The sequence below is a fragment of the Planococcus citri genome, chromosome 3 (assembly GCF_950023065.1).
Source record: "Planococcus citri chromosome 3, ihPlaCitr1.1, whole genome shotgun sequence".
NCBI classification, from domain to species: domain Eukaryota; kingdom Metazoa; phylum Arthropoda; class Insecta; order Hemiptera; family Pseudococcidae; genus Planococcus; species Planococcus citri.
In genome coordinates this window covers 59,392,376-59,409,138 of record NC_088679.1, presented here as the reverse complement: position 1 = coordinate 59,409,138, position 16,763 = coordinate 59,392,376, and the positions used below count along the sequence as shown (strand labels likewise).

General features: G+C 31.6%; 3 protein-coding genes across 6 annotated transcripts; 2 read left to right on the top strand and 1 right to left on the bottom strand.

The window, feature by feature from the left end:
* The first annotated feature begins 563 nt into the window (after nucleotides 1-563).
* Nucleotides 564-6,444, top strand: LOC135841502 (cytochrome P450 4C1-like). Of its 2 annotated transcripts, XM_065358490.1 has the most exons (13): nucleotides 564-695; nucleotides 936-1,147; nucleotides 1,454-1,560; nucleotides 1,705-1,798; nucleotides 1,893-2,078; nucleotides 3,849-3,918; nucleotides 4,070-4,196; nucleotides 4,310-4,385; nucleotides 4,499-4,596; nucleotides 4,695-4,763; nucleotides 4,888-5,059; nucleotides 5,175-5,351; nucleotides 6,201-6,444. In XM_065358490.1, exons 2-13 carry the CDS (start codon nucleotides 994-996, stop codon nucleotides 6,365-6,367), a joined length of 1,497 nt encoding a protein of 498 aa, XP_065214562.1. In that variant the 5' UTR covers nucleotides 564-695; nucleotides 936-993; the 3' UTR covers nucleotides 6,368-6,444. The 2 variants fall into 2 exon arrangements, with proteins under 2 accessions (XP_065214562.1, XP_065214561.1); XM_065358489.1 differs by lacking the exon at nucleotides 564-695 and having other exon boundaries at nucleotides 759-1,147.
* Nucleotides 6,445-7,595: 1,151 nt separating this feature from the next.
* On the top strand, nucleotides 7,596-15,438 carry LOC135841503 (cytochrome P450 4C1-like). 2 transcript variants are annotated; one of them, XM_065358493.1, is made up of 12 exons: nucleotides 7,596-8,262; nucleotides 8,333-8,439; nucleotides 12,840-12,936; nucleotides 13,005-13,190; nucleotides 13,266-13,335; nucleotides 13,766-13,892; nucleotides 14,071-14,137; nucleotides 14,204-14,301; nucleotides 14,376-14,444; nucleotides 14,523-14,694; nucleotides 14,770-14,943; nucleotides 15,013-15,438. In XM_065358493.1, the coding sequence occupies exons 1-12, from the start codon at nucleotides 8,106-8,108 to the stop codon at nucleotides 15,174-15,176; spliced, it is 1,488 nt and encodes a 495-aa protein (XP_065214565.1). In that variant the 5' UTR covers nucleotides 7,596-8,105; the 3' UTR covers nucleotides 15,177-15,438. The 2 variants fall into 2 exon arrangements, with proteins under 2 accessions (XP_065214565.1, XP_065214563.1); XM_065358491.1 differs by lacking the exon at nucleotides 13,766-13,892 and adding an exon at nucleotides 13,487-13,613 and having other exon boundaries at nucleotides 7,600-8,262.
* On the bottom strand, nucleotides 14,460-16,397 carry HemK2 (HemK methyltransferase 2). 2 transcript variants are annotated; one of them, XM_065358497.1, is made up of 5 exons: nucleotides 16,245-16,396; nucleotides 15,916-16,179; nucleotides 15,665-15,831; nucleotides 15,397-15,578; nucleotides 14,460-15,317 (listed from the first exon to the last, which is right to left on the bottom strand). In XM_065358497.1, the coding sequence occupies exons 1-5, from the start codon at nucleotides 16,263-16,265 to the stop codon at nucleotides 15,313-15,315; spliced, it is 639 nt and encodes a 212-aa protein (XP_065214569.1). In that variant the 5' UTR covers nucleotides 16,266-16,396; the 3' UTR covers nucleotides 14,460-15,312. The 2 variants fall into 2 exon arrangements, with proteins under 2 accessions (XP_065214569.1, XP_065214568.1); XM_065358496.1 differs by having other exon boundaries at nucleotides 15,088-15,578; nucleotides 16,245-16,397.
* Nucleotides 16,398-16,763: the final 366 nt, after the last annotated feature.

The following is a 16,763-nucleotide window of genomic DNA, read 5'->3' as shown; positions in this document are numbered from 1 at the left end:
GAAAAATGGCCAAAAACTTTCCAATGTTTTCTGGTTTTTTTTTGTTTTTTTTTTAAATAGGTAGCAATAATGACCAAAAAATTTGCACTACTGAATTCCAAAATATTTTCTCAGATTTAGAAATGGTATTTTTGGTATCACTAATTCGAAATAAGTATGTACCTACATATTTGGGAAGAAAACAATTTTAAAAATTTTCAACCGCTCTGTAGAACCCTTAAAATGGGCTTGAATTTTGATGACAATTGACTGTGTCAACGGAGAATCTGAAATACCTACATTTTATTTTTTAATAAATTTTTAGAGTAGGTACTCAATAGGTAGGTAATTTTGTATACTCTAAACTCTTGAGCTTCAAAGTAGAAACTCACCAAAAATGGTATACTTGACGAGTACTGCATACAGCGGCGGCGTAACCTCACATCTACCCACGGAATGTTGAAAACCGTTATCAAAAAGCTCAAGAAAAAAGTTAAAGATAAGATACCTAGACCAAAGAAGTTGTAAAAATCTATTGGTTTTATGATAAGAAAGCATACAAGACTATTGTTAGTAGAAGCTTTCTTAGTACCTAGGTAAGCAATAAGCAGGTATTAGATGTAAGTACGTAGGTACGTATAGTACGTCTACGTATACGGTGCATGGTTCGATTAGATTTTGTGTATAACCGTTTACAAACACTTCATCACTCAAATGTAGGTACAACAAATACCCAGAATTTACATTTTTAATTTTTACTTCTATACATTTAGATGAAAAATAATAGGATATTTATCTTCGTCTGATTACACCTTTATTATAATTTACATCATAACCTTGTGAAACTGAGAACCATACGTGAAACTAGTTTCGTCTGTCTCACTGTCTGTAGCTATAGAGCTACATTACATATTATGATACCTACGTCTACTTAGATTTCATCAGTATCGTTCTAGGATTCACGTTGGTCGGTGATCGATTTAATACCTCCAATAATCAATGAAATAATTAACCATGTGGTTGTTCGTTGTTGTGATTTTTGTGTTATTTTTATACATTTATAAAATAACTTCACCGTCTCGAAGAATTTATGAATTCGCCGAAAAGATCCCGGGTCCTAAATATTATCCAATTATTGGTAGTACGAGGGTATTTAATCAGAAAAAATGTGAGTACTTATACCTATTTGTCATTTACCTATACCTATTTGTATTTTTAAAAGTATTTTGCGCACAAAATGCATAGGAAGGTAAATCTGGGGATTAGTTCTAATTTTCAAACTGTATTTACCTATACCTTGCTATACCTAATCAAAGTTCATATTTACCTATCCACCAACGTTTCTTTTATCAAAAGCGGAATATTAAAGCTGCCACCTAATTGATAACGATAAGGTTATCAACACCTACTTAGTATTTATTCGGTTCGTATACCATCAAAATAATAATGTTAATGACTCTTGTTTTTTTTTCAGCCAATATAGAAATAGTCAAAGAATTATATCAGGAGTACGGTCCAATCTTTCGTATTTGGATAGCAAATAAAGCCATTTTTGTTCTCAGTGATCCAGATGATATTGAGGTAGGTAGACGATGATGCAATTCTAATCAAATAGGTAATCGAGAATCTTAATAATTCGTCTTACCTCTGCTGGAACATGGGAATAATATAGAATCATTTGAGAAATTATACTCCATTATCTTAATGATTTAAAATACATTTTAGGTTTTTTTGTCGAGTACAAAATATCTGGATAAATCATTCTCATATCGACTGTTGGACTCGTGGCTAGGTGATACGAATTTGCTAACGAGTAATGGTGAGTCATCAATGTCATCATATTAGGTATACCTACATTGTATGTACTTGAATGTGAAAATACCAACTTTTCATGACGAAATCAATGTTTTCAGCGGATATTTGGCGATCGCATCGTAAATTATTGACACCATCGTTTCATTTCAAAATTGTTGAAAAGGCTGTCCCTATGATGTTTAGAAATGCCAAGATTCTCTGCGATAAGTTGGAAGCGGAAATCGATCAGTCTGCGTTGAATGTTGAAAAATACGTTGAGAAGTCCACTTTGGATATCATTGGAGGTACGAGTAAATCTGTTACCAATCTTAAAAGTAAAACAAAACCTGACTTGGGAACTTGCAAAAGAGTCTTCTGAACTGATGGATTCTTCGATTTGAACAAAACCAAACAATACCGAGAGAGCATGTTTTAAAACACCTGTAGGTAACCAAAATGTCACGTTCGTAAGTTTATTTCTATGTAGATTTTTGGTGAATTTTTGAAAATTTTAAAAATTTAAAAAAAACTTTATTAAGAGCAATTTTTCAAATTTTTCTTTAAATAGGTATAATTTTTTTTTGAGTAAAGTGAACCAACATGACTTATGAGTAAATTTCCTCAGATCAATTCCCACATATCAACAACCTGGTACTAGTTTTGGGTCATTCTGGAGCCTCCAGTGATTTCTCAATTTTCTCCAGAAATTTCAAATTGTTCTGGAGGAGTTGAAAATCAATTTTAGGATCTCCAAACGTGCCATATCAAAAAGGCATTTTTGATCAATTTGTAAATTCCAGAACAAATTTTTGAAAAACAAATTCTCAAAGAAGATATGCAATATTTGACCTTTTTGGAACCTATATCGAATTTTCAAATTTCTGGAGAATGAAAAATTCACTTCAGAACTGGCAAACCTGGAATTTTGCAGTAACCAACTAAAATGGTCGGTAGGATAGGTACCCAGACCCACTACCCAATAGGCATTGATCAAAGATTTTAGTTCTTGAAGTTTATTTTTGGCTCATTCAGAGTGATTTGAAGTTTTCGAAGAAAACTGAAATCGCTGGAAGACCCAGAATAACCTAGAACTAGTAGTTGTTGATGTCTGAGAGTTAAATTGAATTTGGAAAAATTTATTCAAAAAATTTCCAAAAATTAAAAATAAGTAACCTGCTCAAAAAACAAAACATTTCACTAGGTATTTTTTTTTTTTTTTTTTTTTTTTTTTTACAAAAATCACGATTTATTTGTGAAGGAATTAGGTACATAAGTATTCACATTTGCTCACAGAAATTTATATTTTACATATACAGACATTTAAAAATCGTTTTTAATGCAGCTTTTTTGAATTTTTTGAATTTTTAAAAATTTGACGAAAATCCAAGAGTAGATAAAATTTCGGGCTTTACATTTTTTGAAAGAGGGTAGAGGTAGTATGTACCTATTTTTTAATTCCTAGTCCAAATTGATTTGTTGAAAAATTCTCAGAGAAATTCAAGAAGTGCCTGGTCTTTGGGGCCTGAAATTTAGATTGATTGAAAATTCTTGTACCTAAGACTGCTTTTTTGATCTAGTTTTGTTTGAAACCAAAATTGTTGCCTATATTCGGAAACTTCTTTCATTAAGAGCCTACGTTTCGTGTTGAATAATTAAGAACTTTGCAACAAAAAAAAAACACATTTTGGTTTTTGGCCTGTACAGTTGTTGACCAAAAACCAATAATTAATTTGGCACCAGTGGTAAGGAAATTCATCTGGTTATTTCTTCCCTCTGGTCCCATTTTTACTCAAATCTCGAGGTTTTTCTGTAAATTTTTCTCATAAAATTTCCAATTTTCAAAAAAAAAGATGCCTTAATGAACACTTTTTTCGAGATTATTTTGACCAAACTTTCAAAGTTCATGTTTTTTTTTTTCAAATTTTAGTTTTGTGGCGAGTATTTGAAAAAAAGGCAAATCTTCAAATTCAGAAGTGCCATAAATTTGATGAGAAATGCCAATTTTTTTACCTGTTTAATTTCGACCCACCTTAAGGCGACGTAACTTGCTCATTTCCATTTTTTGTATGTTGCAGAAATTGCCATGGGAATTAAATTAAATACACTTTCGTCTGTAAATAACGATTATCTGGATAGTATTAAAGTGTAAGTGCTTATCTACCTAGTATTATTAACTACCTAGTACCTACATTGCTAATTTAAATTCATGGTTTCCTTTAAAGCAATGGAATTTTACGTTAGGTGCAATTTGCTACATACAATGTACATTATAAGAAAATTATACGTTTGTTGTCAGGTTATCTACGTCACTCCTGAATCGTTTCTTGTCTCCTTGGCTGCAGTCTGAAATTATGTTCAAAATTTCCAAAAGCGGACGCGACTATTTCAGTAATCTTAAAGTTATCAAAGACCAAGGCCAGAAGGTAACTATAATTTTTTTAATGCAAAAAATTATGATTCTAAAAGTTGAGTTGAATTTATCGGAAATGAAATCACCACTTTACCTATACCTAAATATTTACTTCTTCATTTAAAGGTAATACAGGAAAGAAAAAAATTATTACAAGAAAATCACAAAGTATTCGATGAAAATGACGAGGATGATGATGATGGTCAGTATCAATTCAGAAAAAATTCATAAGTATAAATTTAAAGTTTCTAAAGTTTATACTCATATATAACTACCTATTTGCAAAACGTAAATATCTCTGATTTGTACTTTCAGGCAGAAAGAAACTCAAGCCATTTTTAGATTTTATATTAACTCAAGCAAATTTCAACGACACTGAAATCGAAAACGAAGTGCAAGCGTTTATGTTCGCAGTATGTCAACTTGAACTCTGTAGATCTAGATTGTCATCTACATAATTATTTCTTATCTACTTATCATTTTGTTTTATTTTTTATTTTTTCATAAACAGGGCCATGATACAACTAAATCTGCTATATCATTTTGTCTCTATTGTTTAGCAAGTCATCCAGAAATTCAAGTACGTTCAATATGGTACCTATAGAACTTTGCAATCTTCTGAATTTTGTTGATTATTATGTATTTGATAGGTAGGTACTGGGTAGGTAATTTCAAAATTAATGAGTATGTAATTCTATAAACAGGATAAGGCAGTAAAAGAAATCCGAGAAACTTTATTGAACGGAGCAGGAGAACCCACTTATAACGATTTCCTCAGCTTGAAATATGTAGAAAATGTTATCAAGGAATCAATGCGATTATATTCTCCAGTGCCATTCATTTCAAGAAAGATCGATCAAGATGTTCAATTACCAAGTAAGTACCTACCTACCTAACTAACTGAAAGCAGTATGAATAGGCATAGGTTCATTCAAAATTTCAAAATGAAAAACAAGATTCATATCTATCTCTGTTTTTATTTTCTATTTAGGTGGTTATGTGCTCCCAGCTGGTTCCTATGCTGATATCAGTATATTTTTAACTCATCGTAACGATAAGTATTTTGAAGAACCGAATAAATTTATACCTGAACGGTTCGAGGAAAGAGACAGCAAAAGGAATCCGTACGCTTATATTCCGTTCAGCGCAGGACCACGAAATTGCATAGGTAAATTTCCTAGGTGCATTTTTTTGTGTGTTTAACTGTTTATTTTTTTCAATTTTTTGGTGAATGGAACCAAACTAGAAAGTATTTACTAAAACTCTAGCAACCAAAATTCATGCACTAAAACTCATTTCTAAATTCCTGGTGAATTTTTGAAAGCTTAAAAAAATTTAAAAGAAAAAACTGTTTTACTCTTTTTAGACTAGAAATGTTTTTTTCAACTTTTTCATTTTTTTTTTTTTGTTTAATCAAAATGAACCAGTTAAACCAGTTTGAATAATTAATTTATTTCACCTTCTTCAAGCACTTTCGGGTTTAAGCTCCCCCTTTTCCACACTCAACAGAAATGTTCCACTGAATATTACAATATTGTTAAAAATTTTAATTCAAAAATGATCTCAAATGCAGAACCTTCCCCCCTCCCATAATAGTCTAAACACTAAAAGTGAAAAAAATTTATTATTGTCAAACATCAACAATTTAGTGAAAATTTTCGTAAATTTACCTATTTTCAGGCTCTCAAATCGTTTCACATTTCAGAGTGAGAAACAATTATTGATCATGACAAAATTTGTTAATTTTTAGACGTACTATTTCCACAATTATTTTTTTCATTCCTATTTTTTGAAATTAAAATTCATTCATAGCCCCTTCAATTTGCATGTTGGGCAAAACTTCATTAATAAGCTTCGTTTGAATTGAGAATGTCAGTATGTCACTTCAAAAAGTTATTTTGTTACCCATTTTTTTTAAAAATTGCCCTATTCTTTTTTGATTTGGTTACTGATTATCTGCTTATCACAATTATTATTTGTACCGATTAATATACTCACTAAATTTATGAATTTTCAGGTCAAAAATTCGCCATGTTGGAGATGAGAATCATTATAGCTATGCTATTGCTCAAATATCGATTTAAAATTGATGAAAATGCTGATCCAGTTATAATTGAAAGCAGTTTAGTGTTAAGAACTAGAAATAAGTTACCTGTCAAAATCGAACGTCGAAAAATTGAGTGAAATTTATGAATATTTTTCCTTTCATTTTTATTTTATATAATTAATTTTAAATTTTTCTATTAAAATATTTCGTAAGATTTTTTTTTATTCGTTTTGAAAAAATATTGTCTTATTCACAAATACATAAGTGAAAATAAATTTTTAAAAAAAGTTCAATTTATGAATTTTAGCTAAGTACTTAACACTGAAAGATTATGTCGCTACTGTGTTTCTATGGTTTTAAATCTCTTTTCAATAAATTGAAAAATAAAAACTTCAAAATCCAAATTCCAAACGTGTTAAAAAACAAAAAAACAGAAAATAATCAAAATCAATTCAGCAGGTTTATTTTTTATGGATGAAAATGTTTTTTTTTTTAATTTTTTATTTTGAACTTTCAATTCTAAAACTAACGATTTCTGTTCAACTTTTGGTCATACTGCCAATTTCAAAAAATTGAGAAAAGTAACCAAAAACTCTACAAATTTTTTCTGTTTTTTGAAATTGGCGACTAATGACCAAAAAATTAGCAGTACTGCATTCCAAAATATTTCCTCAGTTTCATAAATGATATTTTTGGTATCATCATTAATACCATATTACTTGATACAAAATATTTTTGAGATGAAAAATTTTTTAAGATACCAATTTATCTAAAAATAAGCGACTCTGTAGAATAGAACCTTTGAATGGATCTTGGATTTTGACGACAATGGCTGGCCTAGGTCGATGCAGAATCTCAAATACTATTTTTTGGAACCGAGCCATTATTCCCAAGACAGGTTTGGTATGTGCAAAAGCGAAAAACTACAATTTTTTCGAAAATTTCCTTTCTTTGAGGACTCATATCTCACCTCCATGAATACCTCCGAAGCCAACATTTTTTCCGAGTTACTTTCAACTCAAAATGAACGTCTCCGACATTTTTTTCGCAACCTACCCTAATGTAGGTTTGATTGTTGAGTTTACTTATTTTTCCAAATTCGTTTCTGAATTTCGGCCTCAAGCTACATCAGTCCAACTTCGAACTGTAAGGTAAATAATTCAGTACCTACCAGTACTTTATAATATTTTGCACACGGTTTAAAAGATAAATGGAGTGTTGCTCGAATACCTAATTTCAAAATATGAAGTACCAATACCAACATGAATTTTATCTCCGTATGACATAAATACAAGTGCATTCACTTACGTAAGATGATAATTAGTCGATAATGCAATTAATAAGCTCGTACCTATCGAATGAATTGTGAGGAATCAACATTCGAGCTTATACTACGATTTTCATTTGTTTTACCGCGAGAGTAGGTAAAAATAAACGTATATCTATACAAAGTAAAATCATTTCATACTTTTCTACTTCGCTAGTAGAGTGGTAGGTAATCATACCTCCTGTAATTTCATTAAAACTTGACGGAATAAATTATCATTATGATACTGGTGTAATTAAAATCGTGCTTTTTGTATGTAAAACAGTGTATTATTATTTCAATCTGAGATTTTCATTATTAAACTCGATGTGAAGTGGACGTTTTTGTGTCCAAAATGAAACACTAGCACTTACATTGTTAGTCAGCAAACATGTGCTTGCGAATTCGCGTGTGATGTGGATGCTCATAAATGACCTTGTCATAATGATAAAACTAGTTCTTCGTGTGCCTAATGTAAACGACGCGGACGCAAACATATCTACAATATTTTTTACTAGTATTTAATCACATATTGAAGACTAAAGTGAACAGTGTCCATTATAATAAACATGTCTCTCGTTACAGTATTATTGGTTATATGTGTAGGTTTATTTTTTTATAAATTATGTTCGCCTAATCGAAGAATCTCAATTTATGGAAATAAAATCCCTGGTCCGAAAGCTTACCCGGTTATTGGAAATGGATTAAGTTTTTTAACGAAAAAATGTAAGTAAAACCACATCTATTTTAATGCCAACTTATACAATTTTTTATTCAATCAAAAAAATTTTTGCAGCTTTCTTGCTACTTATGTACGACTTTGCTGCGACTTATGGGAAAGTTTTCAAACTTTGGATTGGAAAACAGTTATTCATCGTGTTGACTGATCCGACTGATATAGAGGTAATGCAGTTAGTTTCATTTTCGGTGATAACTTTGTAATTTTGTATGCCTAAAGATAAAATATGTTCAAGTTAATGAGTAACTCTAAGGCAAGGTGAGCGAGGTATACGTAGGAACAGTTTTAAATTAGGTACTCGTTTAGATATAGGTACAACGACAACTTTTTTTTTTGATTTTTAATACGAAACTTTTGGCACTGATAAGTGATAGGTACATATATCGGAGGTCGAAAATTAAGGTCAAGAATGGAAAAAATGCAATATGTATATTTGTTTTTACTCTGATAATGCGTTTATTTTTATCTTGTTATCAATCGTGACGAATGTGTACTTTAATTAGGTACCTAGGTACTTATGTACTTACTCATCTGATTTATATTACTTTGGGTCAGGAAATCATTCCAAGCAATATCGTTATTGTTTAGATAGGTTAGGTACGTACGATTTTCTCACGACTTCGTAAGGATTTTCAATTTCATTGTTCGCTTTTTCGTGGAATGAAAAAAATTGTAATTTTATGAGCAAAGAACGCGTTTAGATATTCGCCTCGATATTTTTTCCAAGTGAAAATATGGGCCCGGGAAAAAATGGGACAGATCTAATTGTATAGCTGATCATTCATATCTAATGTGATTGAATTAGATCCAAAAATTGATCAACATAGATCAGATTTGATAAAATTATATCTGAATGTTGATAATCTTAGATAAACATAACAAAGGTAGATCGAAAGATCAGGCAAAAATTCATCACCTGTCAAAATTTCAAGTGCTAAAGTACCTTTTTCGATGTTTGGTGAATTTTTGAAAATCAAATTTAAGCCAAAAATGAGGGAAAAAATAAAAATAAAAATTTTACCAAATTGTTCAAAAAAGCTGAAATTTAGGATATACCCTATTTTCGACACGCCAAATCGATTGGAAACTGTTTCAAACCGTTTTGAGCAGTTCTGGAGCCTCCAGCAGATTTTTGAAACTCGAAATTCCCATAAAATTTCATCAAATGGAATAGGAAAGCCGAAATTTACCCAGCGAACTAATTTCAGTACACCACGAAGTCAACTGTGGGTGGATTTAAAGTCGTTTTGGAGCCTCCTGCGACCTTATGAAAATTACTGGAGCCTCCTGTAGATTTTTGAAAATTGAAATTTCCTAAAATTTCATCAAATGGAGATGGTAAGCCGAAATTCATTCTGCAAACTAATTTCAATTCGCTACGAAGTCGACTGCTGGTGTATTTCAAGTCGGTTTGGAGCCTCCAGCGACTGTTTGAAAAGTTGTATGGCGTTTTTTGGAAAATTGATATTTCCAAAAAGTAGCCGGAAGCTTCAAAACCATTTGAAACCACCATGCAGTCGACTTCACAATGTATTGAAATTAGTTTGCGAAGTAAATTTCAGCTTGCTAACTCTATTTGATAAAATGTTGTGGGAATTTCAAGTTTCAAAACTCTGGTGGAGACTCCAGTAATTTTCAAAAAGTCGCTGGAGGCTCCAAAATAACTTGAACCCACCTGAAGTCGTGTTCATAGGGGGTTAAAATTGAAGTGCAGAGTGAATTTCGGCTTTCCATCTCCGTTTCATGAAATTTTTAGGAAATTTCAAGTTTCAAAAATCTACTGGAGGCTCCAGTAACTTTCAAAAAGTCGCTGGAGGCTCCAAAACGACTTGAAATCCACCTGCAGTTGACTTCGTGGTGTATTGATATTAGTTCGCAGGGTAAATTTCCGCTTTCCAACTCCATTTGATGAAATTTTGTGGGAATTTCGAGTTTCAAAAATCTGCTGGAGGCTCCAGAACTGCTCAAAACGGTTTGAAACAATTTCCAATCGATTTGATGTGTCGAAAATAGGGTATATCCCAAGTTTCAGCTTTCTTGAACAATTTGGTAAAATTTTGATTTTTACCTCATTTTTGGCTCGATTTTCAAAAATTCACCAAAAATCGAAAAAGGCACTTTAGCACTTGAAATTTTGACAGACATGTCTCTATAAAAATTCACCCAAACTCATTTTTTTTTTCAAGAAAAATGAAAAAAAACTATCTCATTAGGACAAAAACACTTCTATGCAAATGAATAAATAAATAATGAACATGGATCAATAAAATGGTTAGATCTAACTAGATAGAGAAAATGTCTCTATAGGTATCTAATTAGATCTAACCATTTTATATATATTAATTAGATCTAATCCATTTTTTCCCGGGGGTATAATTGTAGATGCTTGGCTCATTACAAAAATGTAAAATAATTGATAAAACTAAGCGAGTATCCTACTACTATTTCTAATTCTAGCATTCGTAGATGTAATACAGGGTTGGCCGTAAACTGAATACTTTACATAGTTTACAGTAAAATGTAATGTAAAATTGTAAAGTAAAATATGTTTATTTTACTGTAAAGTAAACTAACAGGTAAACTTTGTAAAATTTCGTGTTTTTGGTCAGTTTTTGTACTGTTTTGACGTTTTGAGTTCCTAAAATAAAAACACGTTTTGAATATCTCTGTGTTCATAATCAATGAAAAATGAAATGAATTTGCACAAAAGACGAAACAAATGAAAATTTGATAAAAAACAATGTAAACAAAGTACAAAACCCTAGGGTTTTGAATGCCAGATTTCAATTTTGACCCACTGGGCCACTGACAATCAATTTTAAGTTAAAATAACAATAATCACACAAAATAGGTAATTATGCCATCATTAGAACCAAAACAAAGCAAAGAAAAAAGCTGAGAACGCAAAAACGAAGAGAAATTAATCCAAATTTTGATTTTCCAACGAAAAAAAACAAAGAATAGTTTACTTTACTTTTACTTTACATATTCAATTTACATTACATTTTACTTTACATGTAAAGTAAACTATGTAAAAAATTATACTTTACGGTAAAGGCACATCCCTGGTGTAATGTAATACTAACTAACTTCAAGGTTCAAAGAAATATAAAAATGTAAAGGCGGACAAAGTTGATATAGCTAACAAGCTATCGTATTCCACTAGGCCAAAAATATTTAGAACCGAATAAAGCTAAATTGAAAGAACATGCAAAATTACATCAACAGCCAAAATTTCAAGAGCTGAAGTGCATTTTTCGATTTTTAGTAAAATTTTTAAAATTAGATTTGAGCCAAAAAAAAAAAAAAATGAAACAAAACCAAGTTGACCTAGAAAACTGTTTGGTATAAGTACTACCTTGTTTTCGACTCTTTAAATCGTTTTAAAACCGTTTCAAACCGTTTTGAGCAGTTCTGGAGCCTCCAGCATATTTTTTGAACGTTAAAATTTCTAGAAAATTTTACCAAATGAAGTTGAAAAGCTAAAATTTACTCTATGCTCCAATTTCAACATGCTGAGTAGATTGCAGACGGGTTCAAGTCGTTCTAGAGCCTCCAGTCTCAAACTGAAATTCCAGATTTTTAGTATAATTTTTTCTACTTTATCCATAAGTAACCACATGGTCTGAAATCATCTTATAAAGGAGATGTTCCAACCGACAGAAAAAGTTTTTAACCGAACACAGACCGAAAGAGCATGCAAAAATACATCATCTGCCAAAATTTCAGAAGTCAAAGTGCATTTTTCGAGTTTTGGTGAATTTAAAAAAAAAAATTTACTTAGTTGATCTAGAAAGCTGAAATTTGTCGTGTACCATATTTTCGACTCTCCGAATTGAATGGAAACGGTTTCGAACCATTTTGAGCAGTTCTAACAGCCTCCAGCAAATTTTTGAGCGTTTTAATTTCTGCAAAAAGCTGAAATTTACATTATTTCAACATGTGGAGTTCACTGGAAATAGTTTTTACAGAGCTTTGGAACCTCCAACAATTTTTTGAAAATTTCAGTTCGACCAGAAAATACCAGAAAATCTGTCGAAATGAACTTCAACACCTATGATTTGGGTTCAATTCGGTATAAAAAAATTTTAGCTCTCCAGCTTCATTGGATAAAACTATTTAACCTTTCAAAAATCTGCTGGAGGCTCCAGAATTGCTCAAAATAGGTACTTCGAAACCGTTTCCAGTCGATTCGGGCAGTTGAAAATAATATACAGTGTACAATTTGGCAACATTTCGATTTTTTCCCATTTTTGGACCAAATTTAATTTGTAAAAATTATGTATTTTTGCTCGCTAGCGCTAAGCGGGTTCAAAAATTTCTCTGTCAATTTGAAAAAGTTTCTTATTCTTTGTAAGTAGAATGTTTTTTTTTCCTTTTTTTTTCTAAAATCAATTCTGTAGCCAATTTATACTTAGTAGGTACCTATCAATAATAATAAAACGCAAACATTGTCGGGCTAAAGCGACCACGATAAAAATCATAGTGGTTTTACGACGTTGTAAAAAAAAAATTATTAACTTAATTGAATTATAGATCTAGCGATAATAATTTTATTTTTCAGGTATTTTTGTCATCCACGAACAAACACCTCGATAAATCCGATTCGTATCGTTTTCTCGACTCTTGGCTGGGTGACACTAATTTGCTCACTGGTGACGGTAGGATTATTTTTTCACTTGTGATTTCCTTCTAATAACTTTCAAACACTCACGAATTTAATTTTTAGGCGATATATGGCAAATCCATCGTAAACTAATCACACCTTCGTTTCATTTCAAAATGTTGGAAAATTCCACCGGTATGATCACAAGAAACGCTGAGATTCTCGTCGATCAGTTGGAAAAACTCGTCGATGGGTCAGACTTCGATATCGAATCGTTCGTGGAAAAATGCAGCCTTGATATTATTTGTGGTAAGAAATTGTAAACGTATCGATATTGAATCGTTGCCAATCAATACCTCGTAATCATCATATTTTTCCCGAAAGAAATGGCAATGGGTACTAAAATGGAAACGCAGTTATCCAAAAATACCCAGTACCTGGATAGCATCAAAACGTAAGTACATAGATGAAATTCAATTAAGTACCTAAAAAGGAACAACTAGTTTTGGGTGACTTGTATGTATTTTGTAAATTCCATCTATGTGCTTTGATGAAATGAATGTTGAACACTGACGCCAACACTTTGCATTGCTTTTGTAAAATAGCGTTAGTGAAGTTGTGGTTGAACGTATATTACGTCCTTGGCTGCACCCCGAACTCATTTTCAAACTTAGCACAGAAGGGAAATTGTACTCGAAACACCTGAACGTAGTCAAAAGTCTAGGTGAAAAGGTAATTTGATCAGAATTACACTTTAAGTATGGGTAAATAGGTATTGCAATATATGTGGTCGGGGTAATCGTTCATCAATAAATGCTTATTTTGCACCCTCATCGTTAAGATCAGCGTAAATTTTACTTAACAATCAAATTTATTACCAACAGTATGACTGATACAATTGTGAAACGTGCAGTGTCTCCCTGGTTACATCCAGAATTGATATTTCGATTCACAAAAATTGGCGAATTTTATTTTAAAGCTCTTCACGTAACAAAATGTTTCGTTTTGAAGGTAATTCAGAATTGGAATCAGCACCGAAAGAGTATTTGTCTTCAATTTCTCCAACAGTCGATACATTGAGAATATTGATTTTAATTTTACACATTTTCATTCAAAAAAAAAAAATATATATATATATAAAAGACAACTTCAAATTGATTAACTAGTTTGTTTTGTAACTTTCCTACAGGTAATTAGTGAACGAAGAAAAGCATTACAAGAGCACGGTGAAATTTCCTCAATGGAAGAACAAGAAGGTAATAACAATGCGTAATGAGTTAATTTTCAGCTAAAATATGTAAATTAATGAGAGAATATTTCAGGACGAAAACAAGCGCAGCCATTTTTAGATTTCCTCCTTACTAAAAGTAGTTTTTCCGAAGCTGAAATAGAAAACGAAGTTCAAACTTTCATGTTTGCTGTATGATATCTATCGTAAATTCATTTTATATTTTATTCGATTCATTTTCAATATTAATTTTATTCTTTTTACAGGGGCACGATACTACCAAAGCTACAATTTCTTTCTGCCTGTATTGTTTGTCTAGAAACGAAGACGTACAAGTATAAAAATTAAACAACCACGATAGATTTTTATTCGAAGACTACTTTAAAATTAATTCTCCGATATTCGAATTACAGAGCAAATTGTTAGAAGAAATAAAAACAACTTTTTCAGACACAGAAGGAAATCCAAGTTATCAAGATTACGTTAATATGAAATATTTAGAATGCGTGATAAAAGAAACCATGAGATTATACGCAACAATTCCTATCGTTTCGAGAAAAGTCAACGAAGATGTTCGACTTCCAAGTACATAATTCAAACACAAACTCACTAACGTTAAAAATTAATAGCTCACACAAGCTGACGATATTTTTTCCATAGGTGGATTCTTGCTTCCAACTGGATCTTTAGTGAATATGTTTATATTTTTTTTGCATCGAGATAAAAATCTCTATCCCAATCCAGAGAAGTTCTACCCTGAAAGATTCGAAAGCAGGGATAACAGACCTCCATTTGCTTTCATTCCATTTAGCGCTGGTCCGAGAAACTGCATAGGTAAAGTTTCACGTAAAATGCCATCGAATTCGAAATGGAAATTTTAACACGCTATTATTCGTTTTACAGGACAAAAATTTGCCATGATTGAGATGAAAATCATCATATCGAAGTTATTATTACAATATCAATTTTTGCCAGCGATAAAATCTGATCCTCCAATGATAGAAACGTGTTTGGTGATTCGTTCGATGAATAAACTACCTGTGCGAATTACACAACGAAATTCGTAAAATATTTAAACTAGGTTACTTTCAAATAGTCTTCCAGTTTAATGGTTTTTTGAATACATCATATTCATCGAACACAATATCACAGCAAATGAAGGATCTCGAATGAGCTAATCGTTGAGCGTGTAAACAGGTTGATTTATTCTAAAAAAAATATATGATATAAATATTATTGAATAATGAATTGTCAAATCAGTAGCTTATGATTTTTTTATTCACTTACTCATTTTGCTGAATTTCAAAATAAACAGTAATTCTCCTTGAATTTGTCTTCTCATTATGATTTCGCCTTTCAAATCGTACGGTTTCATTTGAACGATTAAATTTTCAACATCGTTGTAACTGATGGCTACCAAATAAAGTACACCTGTGTTCGATATAGCTTTACTTATCGACGGTAATAATCTGGAGAAAAAAATACACACAACGAAAGATTATTACGTACTGATATTTACATCGAAATATCATCGTAACGTTGACAATAAATTTACCGATCGAGTATTTCTCTTCCGTTTTCTCCACCAGCCCATGCTTGAGCTATACCTTCTACCAGAGTTTCTTCCGATTCGGTAGCTACATAAGGAGGATTGAATACAATCACATCGATAGCTTCTCGAAGATGGACACCATCGAGCAAGTTCGCATTTATCACATCGACCTGAAATTTAAAATAAACCATCGACATATTGACAGCTATAGGAAGTAAGTTTATCGTTTGTCAAATGTCAAATGGCAAACTAACCTGAACATTATTCAGCTGAGCAGTGTTTTTCGTAACTGTGCAAGCATCTATGTTGATATCTACAGCTAAACAGAACGCATCGGTTTTGAATACAGATGCTAAAGCTGTAATAATAACTCCAGATCCGCTACCAATTTCCAGAATTATGTTGGGTTTTGTTGAAGTTAGCTGCTTGAGATCTTGTTCTATGGCATCTAATAAGAGAAATGAGTCTTCTGCCGGTTCATAGACGTCTTTTTCTTTCAGTAAACTGAAACTCCATTGCTGATTATTACATTACAATAAGAATCGAGTTCTTGTAAATTAGTGTTGATTAAACAATTACATACCGGTGTAACGATGGAGCTCATTTTAATAATTATTTTCAGGGCATTTTCCACCTTTTTTCGCAAGTTTTTCACATTTTCATTTTTCACTGCATTCTGCTGTTATCAAATTCGATGTTTACAAATTTAGTTTTGAAACTTTTCAATGTTTTGTAGAGAGCGTGAGTAGCAAATTCACTATTCAGTGAGGGTTAAAATTGTGAAATTGTGATGATCGGACATTGGAGTACGACGTACAAGTATTTTAAATTTTAACAAAATTATTTCATTTTTCAAATTTTTGAATTAAATTAAATTAAATATTCATTTTTGGATTTCGAATATCATGTGAAATATGGGGCAATGGGCTGGAAGGCTGCGACTAATACATAAGTAGATCCACCTGAATCTGCCTATCTTCATTTTTCTCACGATCAAATTCTCAAGAAGTTGAGATTTCTAAAAACTCTTTCTAAATTCAGGAAATCTCAATCTCTCACTGTTGCTCAGGAGTATTCTTTACCATTTGAGAATAAGTATATT